Below are 17,092 nucleotides of genomic sequence, written 5' to 3'. Positions count from 1 at the left end.
CTCTAAGTGTTACTCTGCTTGAAATTGAAAGGAGCTTTTTAGGTGATTTTCTATGATATTGCACCTGATACTAGTCTAAAGTATAGAAGCATACCGTCATCTTTGGATGCTATAAAATGTGTTTCAGTTGATACTGAAAATAACAAATGTACATTTGAACAACACAGCCTAGCCTATACATCCAAACAGGGGCACAACATTCACTGGGGACGATGTCCCCCCCACATTCTGAAATTGTATTTTTGTCCCCCCCCCAGTTTTATCATTGGAATGTGATACAAAACAGGCAACGGTGTGCTTTAGGACCATGCGGATGCCTCCGAGCGGTCGGGTAGGCTGTTTGGAGTGTTTATCTGACTGGATTAAAAATACATTATAATAATACATTATGTCCCCCCACTTGTAAAACTAAAGTTGCACCCCTGCATCCAAATGCCCTATTTCGAGCCGTAGACCACAGTTACAAATTTAGACTTAGTCCAGTCATGCAATAGCATGCAAACGTACAGCTTACCCCCACCAAGAGACTACTGAACTACTAGTAGAGATTAATCCCCTATGTCACAACCAATTAGAGGCCTGGAGCAGCCCCAGAGAGCGATTTTGTGGGGATGATGGCAGCTTACGTCAAGCTTGTTAGCGTACCGCTTGTTAGCTAGCGCTGTGAACTAGCAAGGGTGACCGAATAGACTTTTAGTTTCTTGTTCTCTTTCTCTTTGCTCTGGAGGTTTTCTCTGGAGGTTTGCGGAGGAAAAGCTTTAAGCGCCAGGAACAAAGGTGATTGTTTTTTCCTACATAGAGGGTTTTGGTTTATGGACGATGATGTACAGTTTGACGTGTGATGTTTACTGTACCTTCTCTTTAATCCTCTTCGGCCGGCCGTGCTTCTTCATGTGCTATTGAAGTAGCTAAATGTTAAATAGTTATTTATCTTCCACTAAGGAAAGACTCATGTTTTCGAAAGAGAAAAGACTGTTGTACACTGAGGTAGAGGAAAAGGAATAGCTATTGCACATTGTTTTTAACTGACACTACAGTACCCGAAAAGGTTGAAGTAGCAATGAGGAATACGAACAACGGAAGTGACGACATCTTTGTTTTTCCTTTCTGATCGACAGGCGGTCACAGGCAGATGCTTCGGTGACAAGGACTTCAGGGGAGGCCTGGAGAATGGGATCCTGCTGTGCGAGTAAGTGCTCACCATCTTTTACAACTCCTTCATGTTACTGTCATGACATAGGCAGTATCGTCTGATACGTTTCCACAATAAGTGTTGCATTTATATACTACTTTTTCTAAGTGCTCAAAGCACTTTATGTACAGATTATACTGCACATATACCGCATGGCACGCCAGACCATGTGGTACAATAGTGAGCTAAATGCATTACATGCTCAACTGGCCAAATGGCTACAGAGTTTGGCTTTGTTAGCCAGGCTAACTGTACATTACATGCACATTTTATAACATTGACAATATAAATGTTTGGGCTATAGACCGACAGTTGATATATTGAGTGACTTGGGCTTAACACAGGATTTGTTACCAAATAATATTTTAAATAAACCAAGTCAAAAGACATTTGTCCAGAGATATTTAATCCCCATTGCATCTACTCAAAACGTTGTATTAAGATAGATACAGTAAATAAACAAATAAATAACTACAGTAAACTACTCATTGAGTCCTCTACCCTTTTCCTGTAGCGAGTAAATCACATGCATCCTCCCACCCAGCCTGCAATAAAAGTGTCAGCTACATACTTCACGTTGTGGGAACACCTGTGTTACGGCTATAGTCTCTACTTCCCCCCTTCAGACATGTTCCTCATCCTGTGGACAGAACATACTTTACTTTACAGTACAACCCTGTCCTTTTCAGCTGTGGAGTAAATCTAGGAGATTTATAGGTCTCGGTCTTCCCACTAAGTTCCAGTGTGTGGAGTCTGTTAGTGTAGTGCAATACAGAGACACCCTAGGGATACAGTACAGCCCTCCTGGAGACTATGAAGGGGCTTGAGGTGCTTCAATGGGGTTAACTCAAACAGATGGGTAATCTTAGGTTGGTGACAGACAGTCTTCAAATGTGAATTGTGTGTCTCTACTGTCTGTAAGCTGTCTAACTGTGTGTGTGTGCGTGCATGCGTGATAACAGTAATTATCTAATTGATCGCATTAAAAACATTGCATGCATTTGAGGCCAAATAAACGTTTCTGTCATGGAGATCCATGCAGAGTCGGAACAGAAATGTGACAACGCCATTGAATGATCAGCTTTTAACTTACCATATTATCAATAACACCTATCACAGAAAAATACACTTTCTCCCGTTTCTCTCTCTACGAACCCAGTCAAGCGAAAAAACCCTTTGTCAACAACCAGAGGCTCCCTTACAACCGTACACCTAATCCTTTCCCTATCACGCCATCAGCAGCCATCCATCTACAACTCAACCTCTCCACTTTTCCACTCAGCGTTTGAGGTAGAATCACATTGCCTTCCAGGTGTATCATAACACATCATAACCTTAGAGATGGTTATCACAAGACTATTATTGGCTCTGGCTTTGATGACGAACAAAGGAGGAACTTTGAAATACATTCCTCAGGTGGAACAGCAATAACAGAACTTATGAGCAGGTCTGGGATCAGGTAATACTAGGAAAAGTGGAGAATCTTGTAGTGCATTCCTCAATAACAGGATGTACTGTAGTAACAGGTCTGTAATCAGATTGGGGGAACTCTTGTACATTCCTCAGGTGGAACAGCAATAACAGGACTTAGGAACAGGCCTAGGATCAGATAAGACTAGAACATCCCCTCGGGATCTTTAAAAAAAAAACATTGCACCTCGGGAGGAAGTGGAGGAAGTTGGAGAATGTCTCCCTGTGGACATCGTGCACTCTCTAAACAAGGGAAGGGTTGGACCATGTTTTTCTCATGTTTTGTTTTTGAGGAGGTTGCCTTAAGTAGAGAGGGGTGGTGGACTTTGGTTTAGTGTTTAGTTTCAGAACATCAAAAGGGGTGTCTTATCTCGTGTCTTCCCATGTTTTTGAAAGATGTCTTTTTTTATAGAAGTGCGTGCGTACAATAATGTATTATAGCTACAGCACTCTGTGTGTGTTTCGAATGTGTTGTGATCAATGACCTGACAACATTATCTCAACCACTCATGCCCACTTCCTCAGGAATAACACATGACTGGATACACTAAAGGCATGTGCATCCTAACACACTGAGATAGTGTATGATTGAGCGCCACGTGTTTGCATTTGTTTGTGTGTGTGTGTATGTCTGTGTGTCTGTGGGTGTATTGAAGTCGCAATGCCTTTCTGTGTGTCCTTGAGTCCTTCTGTCACGCTCTGGCTCCGGGACTCTGTATATTGAGCCAGGGTGTGTTCTTTCATTGGGTGTATTTCTATGTTGGTATTTCTGTTGGGTTCATTTCTATGTTTGAGATAATGACTCCCAATCAGGGGCAACGAGTGTCAGCTGTGGGCTGGTTGTCTCTGATTGGGAGCCATATTTATCTGTATGTTTTCCTTTGGGTGTTGTGGGTTTATGTTCCTGTACGGTCTTTGTTACTGTGGACTTCACGAATCGTCTATTGTTTTGGTTTTCGTGCTTTATTTAATAAAGTCAATCATGTTCGCTCAACACGCTGCGTATTGGTCTACTCCTTTTGAAGACGATCGTGACAGAAAAACCCACCGTACCAGGACCAAGCAGCGTGTCCAGGAGCCAAGGGTCTGGACATGGGAGGAGATTTTGGAAGGTAAAGGGTCTTGGACTTGGGAGGAGATCCTGGATGGGATGGATCGCCGGCCATGGAGTAAAACAGTGGAGAGGCGACTGAGAGAGGAGCTACGGCGTCAGCAGGGCCATCGTCGGAAGGACGAGAGGCAACCCCAAAACGTTTTTTGGGGGGGGCACATGGCTTGGGCGGCTGGGCAGCAGGAGGCTGCCACAGGGAGACGTGGAGAGAAGGCTACCGGATTACGGGAGCCATTGGCGAGTAGAGGGAGGGAAGTAGTTGAGGCACGGCGTGAGAGACTGAGGTGTGTTACCAGTCCGGTCCGGCCCGTTCCTGATCCCCGGTTAAGGCCAGTGGTGTGTGTTCCCAGTATGGACCGGCCTGTTCCTACTCCACGCACCAAGTCCACGGTGTGCGTCGCCAGCCCAGCCCGGCCTGTTCCTGCTCCACGCACAAAGCCTACTGTGTGCGTCGCCAGCCCAGCCCGGCCTGTTCCTGCTCCACGCACAAAACCTACGGTGTGCGTCGCCAGCCCAGCCCGGCCTGTTCCTGCTCAACGCACAAAGCCTACGGTGTGCGTCGACAGCCCTGCCCGGCCGGTTCCTGCTCCACACACCAAGTCTACGGTGTGCGTCGACAGCCCTGCCCGGCCTGTTCCTGCTCCGCGCACCAAGTCTACGGTGTGCGTCGACAGCCCTGCCCGGCCGGTTCCTGCTCCACACACCAAGTCTACGGTGTGCGTCGACAGCCCTGCCCGGCCTGTTCCTGCTCCGCGCACCAAGTCTACGGTGTGCGTCGACAGCCCTGCCCGGCCTGTTCCTGCTCCACGCACCAAGTCTACGGTGTGCGTCGACAGCCCTGCCCGGCCGGTTCCTGCTCCACACACCAGTCTACGGTGTGCGTCGACAGCCCTGCCCGGCCTGTTCCTGCTCCGCGCACCAAGTCTACGGTGTGCGTCGACAGCCCTGCCCGGCCGGTTCCTGCTCCACACACCAAGTCTACGGTGTGCGTCGACAGCCCTGCCCGGCCTGTTCCTGCTCCGCGCACCAAGTCTACGGTGTGCGTCGACAGCCCTGCCCGGCCGATTCCTGCTCCACACACCAAGTCTACGGTGTGCGTCGACAGCCCTGCCCGGCCTGTTCCTGCTCCGCGCACCAAGTCTACGATGTGCGTCGTCAGCCCTGTCCGGCCCAGTCCTGCTCCCCGCACCAAGTCTGTGGTGCGTTTCGTCAGCCCTGTCCGGCCCGTTCCTGCTCTCTGCACCAAGTCTGTGGTGCGCGTCGCCAGGCCTACGGTGTGCGTCGTCAGCCTGGTAAGGCCTGTTCGTCCTCCACGCACCAAGCCAGGGGCGCGTGTCGTCAGTCCGGCTCCGGCCAACGGGGCTAGACAGGACCAGGGGTACTTTGGGGGGTTGGAAAGGAGGTGGGGATCAAGGCCGGAGCCAGAGCCACCGCCGAGGAGGTATGCCCACCCAGCCCTCCCTTGTTTGGCCCTTATTGAGGCGCGGTCGCAGTCTGCGCCTTTAGGGGGGGGTACTGTCACGCTCTGGCTCCGGGACTCTGTATATTGAGCCAGGGTGTGTTCTTTCATTGGGTGTATTTCTATGTTGGTATTTCTGTTGGGTTCATTTCTATGTTTGAGATAATGACTCCCAATCAGGGGCAACGAGTGTCAGCTGTGGGCTGGTTGTCTCTGATTGGGAGCCATATTTATCTGTATGTTTTCCTTTGGGTGTTGTGGGTTTATGTTCCTGTACGGTCTTTGTTACTGTGGACTTCACGAATCGTCTATTGTTTTGGTTTTCGTGCTTTATTTAATAAAGTCAATCATGTTCGCTCAACACGCTGCGTATTGGTCTACTCCTTTTGAAGACGATCGTGACACCTTCCATCTGATTTAGAGCCAGTGTCACCACTAACCTCCCAACACAGCCACATAGGATTCGTGTTTTCATTCACTCTTTCTTTTTTTAACTTGTTTTTTCATGACCTGATGAAGATCCAACTCGGATTGAAACGTTGTCTTTTGTGCATCTGATTCTGTCCTGCACCTGATTGGATATTATATATTATTATTTAAGTTGGATGTGCATATTTGTTTTCCTTTACAGATGTTATCAATATTCCATGGATAAAGCTGTAGAAATTGATGTTTTGTAGCAATCTGATTGGATTAGAATGGATTTATATTATCTTATCTCTGTCTCTCTTTCCCTCTCTCTTTCTTTCTTTTCTTTCTTTCTTTCTTTCTTTCTTTCTTTCTTTCTTTCTTTCTTTCTTTCTTTCTTTCTTTCTTTCTCTCTCTCTCTCTCTCTCTCTCTCTCTCTCTCTCTCTCTCTCTCTCTCTCTCTCTCTCTCTCTCTCTCTCTCTCTCTCTCTCTCTCTCTCTCTCTCTCTCTCTCTCTCTCTCTCTCTCTCTCTCTCTCTCTCTCTCTCTCTCTCTCTCTCTCTCTCTCTCTCTCTCTCTCTCTCTCTCTCTCTCTCTCCTCTCTCTCTCTCTCTCTCTCTCTCTCTCTCTCTCTCTCTCTTTCTCCCTCAGGTTGCTTAGCTCCATCAAACCTGGCTTGGTGAAGAAAATCAACAGGTTACCCACTCCCATCGCTGGCCTGGTGAGTTCAAACCTCCTTCTACCATCATTCCATTTCACTCCTCCTCTATCTTCCTCTCCTTCCATTCCTTCTCCTCCCTCTAATGATTCCCCCTTTCCTCCCTTCATCTCCTTCGACCATCTATTCCCCCTTTCCTCCCTCCATCTAGTTTCCCTATCCTCCAAGTCCTCTCCTCCCTCCATCCATCTCCCTTGTCCTCTCACTGTACCTCTATTCCTTTCTGAATAATGTACAGTCTATTTTGCACTTTAAGTTATGCACAGATATGCAGTACAGAGACACTGCATCAATTCCCAGGCTATACGGAGACTCAAGCTCTGTCTGTCAAACAGCTGGGAACAATGAAAGGGTGTAAACCTCCCAGCAGTATTCAATTAGCAACTCTGTGTGTGTCTGTGGGAACCTGTGTGTGTGTGTGTTTCTTAGTGTGAGTAAATGCATGTGCGTGTGTATGTGGTGTGAGTGCCCCCACGTGTGTGTTTGTGTGTGTGTATGTTTCTTAGTTTGTGTGTGTGCGTGCATTCATGCATGCGTGTGTACACATGCATATGCATGTGTTTGTTTGTATACCATAGACCTTTACATATAGTGCTATTTCACATCTTGAGGCCACGTCATTGTCCCAGAGGTGGGACAAAGTCATTGTTATGCAAGTCACAAGTAAGTCTCAAGTCTTTGCCCTCGAGTCCCGAGTCAAGTCGTGTCAAAGATGAGGCAAGTCCCAAGTCGAGTCAAAAGTCAAAGCCATCAAGTCTCAAGTCGAGTCCAAAGTCCTACATTTTAGTTTCGAGTCATTTCAAGTCCTCTTAGCAAGCCTTTGCAAGTCATTACAAGTCCTCGTAGCAAGTCTTCTCGAGTCATAAGGCGCAAGTCCAAGTCAAGTCACGAGTCATTGATGTTAAAGTCCAAGTCGAGTTGCAAGTCTTTGTACATTTTGTCGAGTCGAGTCTGAAGTCATCAAATTCATGACTCGAGTCTGACTCGAGTCCAAGTCACATGACTCGAGTCCACACCTCTGCATTGTCCTGTATCTTCAACTGTCTCTCAACTGTGTTCAGCCTAAGAGTGTACATATTATTGTACTCCACATACCAGAAGACAGAAGGGGTGTGCCCCCTCCAACCAATAGGATAAAAAGAGTCTCCCCACAACTAATTGCAGCATGTCTTTCAAGAATCTTGTGGAAATACATCCAGCTACTCATTTCACTGTCGGATGTATAGAGTTGGATATCAAAGGAGAGGAGAGGAAGGAAACTTCAAGAGACCTGCCTCATTTTTTATTTTTTATGTAGTCCATTAGAGTTGCTCTCGCTCTCTCTCCAACCTTTTCACATTCCTTTTTTTTCACTCTTGTTCTCTTAATGATTCTTTAGCTCTCTCTCGCTCTCTCTCTTGCTCTCTCTCTATCCTCTGGGGTGTTTTGGCTTGGTTTGGGTCTGCTTTGATTCGCTGAATGAAGACAACTGGTTAGCCAGGCCCAGATGTACTGGGACAGCCCTGGGATCAGTTCTTAGTGTAAAACGAGCGCGGGATTGTAACACTATAGTAGCCCTTGTATGTCTTGAATAGATTTGTCGCTATTATGAGATGTTGGGCTTTCATCAATTCATCAAAGACTTGACTAGATTTGTCGATATTATCTTGACCAAATGTGTCGCTGTTGTGAGATGTAGGCCTTTCATAATGAACCAAGGACTGAACTGGCATGAACTAGCACACACAGGGTTCCTTCAGGACCAACGCTGAGAGACAAACAAGGCCTCTTTGAGAGTTATTAGAGAAGCGGAGAGGTGAAAGGTCAGCCTGTGTACTTCCTTCCTTCCGTCTCATACAGTACAGTAGCTCTGGCCGTCTAATAGTTCCACCTCATGTTGTCTCAGAGGGCGTTGTTTGACATGCCCCTCCACTCGCCCGCCACTCTCATGACATCAATGCAGTCCCAGTTGGTCTCCGGGAAAGCCTACCTAGAGTTTCCTGCTCAGTTCCCACTTGGCTTTGTATAGGCTCTTAGGTTGAGAGAAAGCAAGGGAGGTTGTAGAGCAGGGGTAAATAGAGTTGGGTCGTTTTTATTGGCTAGCTTCTCTATGGGAGATCTAGGATCAGTTTTCCCACCCCAAATCCTAACCTTAACCATTAGTGGGGGAACATAGCACATGAGGGAAACGTATTGAGTTGTTGTGTCTATAAGACAAAATGGCACTGTGTTGTCTTTGACTGTGCTCAAGGTTAGTTAAGACTGAAGGGTAATTGAAAGAGTGCAGAAGGCATGAAGGACAGAGGAGAAGAGATGAACAGCAGCTGGATAAGAGAGAGAAAGAGAAAGAGATAAGCAGAGAAAGTATGAAAGAGAGGGGAGCTCAGCAGCTGGATGAGAGAGAGAGAGAGAGAGAGAGAGAGAGAGAGAGAGAGAGAGAGAGAGAGAGAGAGAGAGAGAGAGAGAGAGAGAGAGAGAGAGAGAGAGAGAGAGAGAGAGAGAGAGAGAGAGAGACTCAACAGCTGGATGAGAGAGACAGACAGACAGACAGACAGACAGACAGAGACAGACTCAACAGCTGGATGAGAGAGACAGACAGACAGACAGACAGACAGACAGACAGACTCAACAGCTGGATGAGAGAGACAGACAGACAGACAGACAGACTCAACAGCTGGATGAGAGAGACAGACAGACAGACAGACAGACAGACTCAACAGCTGGATGAGAGAGACAGACAGACAGACAGACTCAACAGCTGGATGAGAGAGACAGACAGACAGACAGACTCAACACTGGATGAGAGAGACAGACAGACAGACAGACAGACTCAACAGCTGGATGAGAGAGACAGACAGACAGACAGACAGACAGACTCAACAGCTGGATGAGAGAGACAGACAGACAGACAGACAGACAGACAGACTCAACAGCTGGATGAGAGAGACAGACAGACAGACAGACAGACAGACTCAACAGCTGGATGAGAGAGAGACAGACAGACAGACAGACAGACAGACAGACAGACAGACAGACAGACAGACAGACAGACTCAACAGCTGGATGAGAGAGACAGACAGACAGACAGACAGACAGACAGACAGACTCAACAGCTGGATGAGAGAGACAGACAGACAGACAGACAGACAGACTCAACAGCTAGATGAGAGAGACAGACAGACAGACAGACAGACTCAACAGCTGGATGAGAGAGACAGACAGACAGACAGACAGACAGACAGACAGACAGACAGACAGACAGACTCAACAGCTGGATGAGAGAGACAGACAGACAGACAGACAGACAGACAGACAGACAGACAGACTCAACAGCTGGATGAGAGAGACAGAGAAAAATATATATAGAGAGAGAACCATACAGAGGAGAGGAAGACTCAACAGCTGGATGAGAGAGAGAGAGAGAGAAATGCATCATTGGCAAGGAGCAGAGTGTTAAACTGTTTTGAAGGAAGTTTGGTTTGGCCCAGGTTCTCTCTCTCTCCTTACTCTCTTATCTGCCGGCGTCTCTAATTGTTGCCGACTAGCCTCCCCTGGCTTTAACAAACCCGGTAATTACACGCCTGCATTCTTAACAACCCTTTCTCTTATTTACAATCCCCCCACTACAATAACAATGGATTATCTTATTATCTTGTTACAGTTTCAAAGCAAAAGAGTTATCGCCTCAATTCTTATCGCTAGCAGAAAAAAATTTGCCTGCGCAATTTCAGTCACTCTATCTTGTTTCTCTCTTTCTCTTTCGCTGTCACTCTTTCCCTCTCTTGCTTGTTCTTTCTTGCTCTCACTCAGTCTTTTTTAAGAGAAGATATCTCAATATCTAAGGGCAACAAAAGTCAGTCTCCCACTCCCTCTCTTTTCTCCAATACATGTCTAATGATTTCTGACTACATGATTGAGGGAACAGTTAATCTGGGGTGGTGTCGAGTCAGTCTTTGAAAGGATTATAAGGGTTATCAATGATCCATCTACACACACTGGTCCTCCACCAACGAGGGACATTAACAAGGAACTAGTGAGTGGAAGGAGAAAAGGGGCATTAGTATACCTTTAGTAAGCTTTTGATACGTGCATGAGTGGGCACCGGCCAATGACTGTATATACTGTATGAATGGACAAAGCCATCGATCACTCGACACCATTCATTTCAATGTGAAGACTCAATAACACATTGAAGCCAAATTAAAGTAAAGATGGCGTCATAACATGCATAGTTTGAGCTACTCCAGGAAGTGACGTTGCAGGCTAACTTAGTGCTGCCCCCTCTCATTGAGTAACTCAAGTTGAAAACCGACCGGGGTACTGCAGGCTGCCATTAACAACTTTTGTCAGTGTTTTTACCTCCATTTTTGTGATATCCAATTGGTAGTTACGATCTTGTCTCATCGCTGCAACTTCCCAACAGACTCGGGAGAGTCGAAGGTCGAGAGCCATGCGTCCTCCAAAACATGACCTGCCAAGCCGTGCTGCTTCTTATCACACCGCACGCTTAAACAAGAAGCCAGCCGCACCAATGTGTCGTAGGAAACCCCATCCAACTGACAACCTTAGTCAGCTTGCAGGCGCCCGGCCCGCCACAAGGAGTCGCTAAAGCACAATGAGCCAAAGAAATCCCCCTGGCCAAACCCTCCCCTAACCCGGACGACGCTGGGCCAATTGTGCGCCACCCCATGGGGCTCCCGGTCGCGGCCGGCTATGACACAGCCTGGGATCAAACCCCAGGTTGTAGTGCTGCCTCAGCACTGAGATGTAGTACCTTTGAAACTTAGACCTCAGCGCCATCCGGGGGACCCTGTGTGCGATTTTTTAATAATCCGTTCCAAGGACATACATCTTGTGTATTAGAAGCAATTATTGGTATCATGATTGTCTTCAAAAAAAAAATTATTTACACGAAGATTGACCATGAAGATTTACATTTTTCCATTCACTGTAATGGGGATCCTGTTTTCTGCTAACAAAGCCTGCAGTACCGCGGTCGGCCTTGAACTTCCGTGGCTTCTGTGGCTTCTATGAGAAGGGGCAGTCGTTCTCCCCTGGCCACGGCAAGCCATGTCGTAATAAGCTTGCTTTTTGTAATTTAACAAAGCCAAGCAACTACATAGTTACCTGGGCTACATTTAGTAGGGAAAGGTTACGGTTCCGCTCTCACTTACGGTTCCGCTCAGACATGCAGGCTTGTGTATCAAATCAAATCAAGTTTTATTTGTCACATGCGCCGAATACAACAGGTGTAGACCTTACCGTGAAATGCTTACTTACAAGCCCTTGACCAACAATGCAGTTTTAAGAAAAATAGAGTTAAGAAAATATTTACTAAATAAACTAAAGTAAAAAAAGGAACACAATAAAATAACAATAACGAGGCTATATACAAGGGGTACCAGTACCGAGTCAATGTGCGGGGGTACAGGTTAGTCGAGGTAATTGAGGTAATATGTACATGTAGGTAGGGGTAAAGTGGCATAGATAATAAACAGCAAGTAGCAGCAGTGTAAAAGAGAAAGGGTGGGGGGGGTCAATGCAAATAGTCTGTGTAGCCATTTGATTAATTGTCTTATGGTCTTATGGCTTTGGGGTAGAAGCTGTTAAGGAGCCTTTTGGACCTAGACTTGGCGCTCCGGTACCGCTTTCCGTGCGGTACCAGAGAGAACAGTCTATGACTTTGGTGACATGAGTCTTTGACAATTTTTTGGGCCTTCCTCTGACACTGCCTAGTATAGAGGTCCTGGATGGCAGGAAGCTTGGCTGATGTACTGGGCCGTATGCACTACCCTCTGTAGCGCCTTAAGGTCAGATGCCGAGCAGTTGCCATAGCAGGCGGTGATGCAACCGGTCAGGATGCTCTCGATGGTGCAGCTTAGAACTTTTTGAGGATCTGAGGATCCATGCCTAGGGCTGTGGCGGTCACAAAATGTTGTCAGCCGGTGATTGTCAAGCAAATAACTGTCGGTCTCACGTAATTTACCGTTAATTAACATAAACACATTTAGCATCTCCTGGCTTCCACACATAGCCTACAAACCACTGATGCAGACCTTTGGAACATATAAATCCATGTAATATAGCCTACACCTTCACAATAAACCCATTATTTATTTTAGACCGGTCTAAAGAAACATGATATGAAGAAAATGTAGTCTATTTCAGAAGAACAGAATAGCATACTCTGAATTGTCCTTATGTTAGGTCCTGATCTGGCTATGCCAAATGGCTGTGGGCTACACTAGTTCATTTAGCAGACAAGATTTGCTTAGAATTCCGTGGCATTATTTTATATTATTTTATAGTATGACGAATACAATTGAACAAAGCGGAATTAAATAGAAAATATATTTTCTCCAAACGATTTGAGGGAGTGTGCACATGCGGCTATTCTGTATTTAGCAGTTAACAAAGAAATAGGTACTCCGATATGCTTAATTTAGAGTTATTAATGTAACTTTAGTTGTTCTACAAACGTTGGGCTAAATGTTTTGATTTTTAACATTGTAAGGCTGCATGATGCGACTCTAATGATGATTTGAAAAAAGTTGCTTGAAAGGCATGAGCTCTGCTTTGTTTTGTTGCGCAGGCTGTACACATTTCATCAGTCTCTCATTCACAATTTGACAAGCATTTGATAATGCCTCGAATTTGTGTGGCTGTAATGCACCCTAAAAAATCCATGCTGGTGTGCCCTTGGCCCGGTCACTGACCTGGTTCATTACCGGCCAACCCCGGACTGTCTTGTCTCATTACGCACACCTGGTTCCCATTCCCCCTGATTAATATGTGTATATATGTGCCCTCTGTTCCCCATTGTTCTGGTCGATTATTGTCCCATGTCCGTTGGTCTCGTGAGTACCGTGTATTGTGCTCTTGTTATTACGGGTCTCGTCCCGTGTATTGTGTAGAGGTTACACCTAGCTCTTTTGTTTGGGTTACATCCCTTTGTTTATTTATATATATATATATATATATATATATATATATATATATATATATATATATATATATATATATATATATATATATATATATATATATATATATTGTGATGTCACGAGAGGCTGTGTCCTGGAGGGACGTTACATCCCCCTGAGGTGGCTGCAAACCCAGACAGCTATGGCTCCATCTGCTGGTATGGTCGGGAACTCCACCCCTCTATGGCCAATCTTCCCACGCAGCTGAAACAAATGAGGAGCTGATGAGCTGAAGGTTTGGGAAGGGTGAAGAGACACAGTCTCCAACCTGGGCTCTCTGGAGGACAAGAGTGCTGCACGTCCACTTCCATGAGGAATATAAGGATTTGGAGATACTTACCTTTGGGAAATACTCACCTTTGGATATATGCACCTGTGGAAATACGTGAGAGACATTTGGAAGGACTTTTTGCTGGGTTGGCCACTAGCTGCAACGTGGAATACAGTAAGACTGGGGAAAAGTTATTTGAGCGAGGGAGAGTTATGATTTTGGATGTGGAAGAGACATCCCTGAACTGTTAACCCTTAAAGAGCCACCAGAGAACAGAATTGTGTGATACTTTCGTTAGTTTCCCAAGACCTTTAATAAAATCCTTGTTTTGGTTGAACCTGGTCTCCTTGCACTACTTGAGCAATCCCGCTGAAAGCTGTGTAGCCTCTCGTGACATCACAATATATATATATATATATATATATACAGTGAGGGAAAAAAGTATTTGATCCCCTGCTGATTTTGTACGTTTGCCCACTGACAAAGACATGATCAGTCTATAATTTTAATGGTAGGTTTATTTGAACAGTGAGAGACAGAATAACAACAAAAAAATCCTGAAAAACTTATGTCAAAAATATTATATATTGATTTGCATTTTAATGAGGGAAATAAGTATTTGACCCCCATGCAAAACATGACTTAGAAATTGGTGTCAAAACCCTTGATGGCAATCACAGAGGTCAGACGTTTCTTGTAGTTGGCCACCAGGTTTGCACACATCTCAGGAGGAATTTTGTCCCACTCCTTTTTGCAGATCTTCTCCAAGTCATTAAGGTTTTGAGCCTGACGTTTGGCAACTGGAACCTTCTGCTCCCTACACCAATTTTCTATGGGATTAAGGTTTGGAGACTCGCTAGGCCACTCCAGGACCTTAATGTGCTTCTTCTTGAACCACTCCTTTGTTGCCTTGGCCGTGTGTTTTGGGTCATTGTCATGCTGGAATACCCATCCACAACCCATTTTCAATGCCCTGGCTGAGGGAAGGAGGTTCTCACCCAAGATTTGATGGTACATGGCCCCGTCCATCGTCCCTTTGATGCGGTGAAGTTGTGAAGTTGTCCTGTCCCCTTAGCAGAAAAACACCCCCAAAGCATAATGTTTCTACCTCCATGTTTGACGGTGGGGATGGTGTTCTTGGGGTCATAGGCAGCATTCCTCCTCCTCCAAACACGGCGAGTTGAGTTGATGCCAAAGAGCTCGATTTTGGTCTCATCTGACCACAACACTTTCACCCAGTTCTCCTCTGAATCATTTAGATGTTCATTGGCAAACTTCAGACGGGCCTGTACAGTAGCTGTGCTCAGATCCACACTTGTACATTACAGTTGTGTCCAGGCTTGGACTTACGTATCAAAAGCAGAACCCCATGGTTGTTCACTTCTCACACCCTAGTTGTGTTGTCTACAATAGTAAAACCATACCGCTGCGCTCACACGCAGGTCTTTGGATTATAGTGAGACCCTATGGCTGTATTCCCGCATGGTCTTCCACACAACAAAGAGACCTTATAGTTGCACTTACACAATCTACACAGGCTCAAGTGTTCCGTACCAGAGCAATGCTAGGCACCAAAACATCAACAAAAACACACACACATACACACACACACACACATACACATACACACTGGCCTGTAGGGGAGTTGTAGTGTGATTACTGAGGTGAGAAAGGCATAAACAAGGGGCCTGCTGTTATCTCAGCCATCATAATAAAACATAGAACAGGCCAGACCAGGCACTCCCCCTTCCTTTCCCTTCCTGTTACAGCCTAATGGGAAAATGGTTCTCTAAGGAATTCCATGTTGTGTAATCAGGGTGGATGGTGGATGGTGGGCAGAGCGGAACGCGGGATGTTTTGCAGTTTGGATGGTAGCTCTAGTCCAGGGCGTTAGGAAGGCTCAGCATTAGCAAGCCGCACTGAGGCTCAGCATTAGCAAGCCCTGGACTACAGCTGGTTGGTTGGTTGGTTGGTGTACTGCTGAAGAGGGCTAGCAGGTTGGTGGGTTGGTTGCAGACCTGGGTCAAATGCATAGATCAAATGTTTTAAAGTACTTGAGTGTTTGAGGTGCACTTGATTTAGCTTCAAGTTTGCACTTTTGGGAATATTCTGTATATGTTCCAGTGTACCATTACACAGAACCTGATAAACAATGGATGTGTGCATGCCACTGTTGCGAAACCCCAGTCACGGTACTGCCTAGACAGTCAGAATCTTGACTTATGATAAGAATAAATCACTTCTGTGTGACTTTTACACAACTCTCCCCTGATTATTTGAGTGTTATCCTTGGCTGCGACTCTGCGAGGTTGGAATCTGAAACAAATCTGTGAGACGCCCAACTCCCTCGGCTTAATCTGTGAACGCCTTTCCCCTGGATACTCTATAGGCTAGGGGTTGTTTCTGGGTGTGAACGAGTGTGAACACTGTTTTACTTCCCCACCCACAAGCCTCTGCAGTCAGATCACGGCAGAAAGCTATCGATTCCATCCAGCACCGTAATCTAATATGATCTGAGTCATTCCAAGTATTCCAATGGCTCATTTAAGAGGAAGGAACATGTTTAATGTCTAAGTACTTCATTCTTCATATCAATTCACTCTGAATAGTTTTTTACTGTTTTAAGTCTGTTGGGGAAAGAATGTCTTAAAACCGCTGTTTTTGAATTCTCTGCGGATGTCTCTTTAAGTCTGTGTGTGTTATTGTGTGGATTTTCTTGGACCGTTGTCCATTGTGTTGGTGTCTGAGGAGGGGTAGGAGGATGGAGGGGTGAGAAGAGGAGGGCAGTGGCTGGGGTACTGTGTGTGTTGATGTAGGCGTCAGCGTCAATCATCTCAGCTGCTGCCTCCACCCAGTTTCCTCTGCCAGTGACCCCCTACCACACACACACGTACATGCACACATGGTTCAAACACACAAACACACATACAAATGTGCAGGACATGGATTTGTCAAGTGGTTTCGCCTAGACACATACATGTACAGTACATGCACGTACAGTACGCACACACACCCTTGTCGACTTCTCTGTCGCACTCACTAATATTTACTCCGTTTGGTCCTCTGTACGAGTGTTTGTTTACATTTCTGTTATTCTTGGCATCGGGTGACTTGTTGTCAAGCGACTTGTTGTCGGAAGAGAGGAATTTTGTTGTTTGGCTTGGGAGCAGCGGCAGTGTGGAGTGAGATGGTTTGCGTGTGTTGTCTGGAACTTCCTCCAGTTTCTTTGCTGTTCTTGGTTTGTTGTTTACTGACTACTGGATTTATCAGGAAAGCTTTTGAGTGGATAGGGTAGCTAGCTACGAAAAGGGCTGTGTGTGACGCAACAGTTGACACAAGTAGGCCCTTGTGGCCTTTGTCTTGATATTTTCTGCCAGTTTTAAAGGTAGACTCACTGTTATGACGTTGCCACGAGCAGCACCACAGATATTGCAATGAGCGTGATGCAAGACTTTGCTCTCAGACAGCCACACAGAGTATCTGTGCATGTGCACAGGTTCG

General features: G+C 45.9%; 1 protein-coding gene across 10 annotated transcripts in view; it reads left to right on the top strand.

Moving 5' to 3' along the window:
- LOC121535283 (LIM and calponin homology domains-containing protein 1) overlaps positions 1-17,092 on the top strand; it is a 146,052-nt gene that overhangs the window by 51,205 nt on the left and 77,755 nt on the right. For all 10 annotated transcript variants that reach the window (XM_041842260.1, XM_041842254.1, XM_041842246.1 and 7 more), the window contains exons 2-3: positions 1,119-1,189; positions 6,292-6,361. In XM_041842260.1, coding sequence (XP_041698194.1) covers positions 1,119-1,189; positions 6,292-6,361 — 141 coding nt within the window. The remainder of the gene's footprint in view (positions 1-1,118; positions 1,190-6,291; positions 6,362-17,092) is intronic.

The sequence above is a fragment of the Coregonus clupeaformis genome, chromosome 2, assembly GCF_020615455.1.
Source record: "Coregonus clupeaformis isolate EN_2021a chromosome 2, ASM2061545v1, whole genome shotgun sequence".
Lineage (NCBI taxonomy): Eukaryota > Metazoa > Chordata > Actinopteri > Salmoniformes > Salmonidae > Coregonus > Coregonus clupeaformis.
This window is presented reverse-complemented; position numbering and strand designations above follow the sequence as displayed.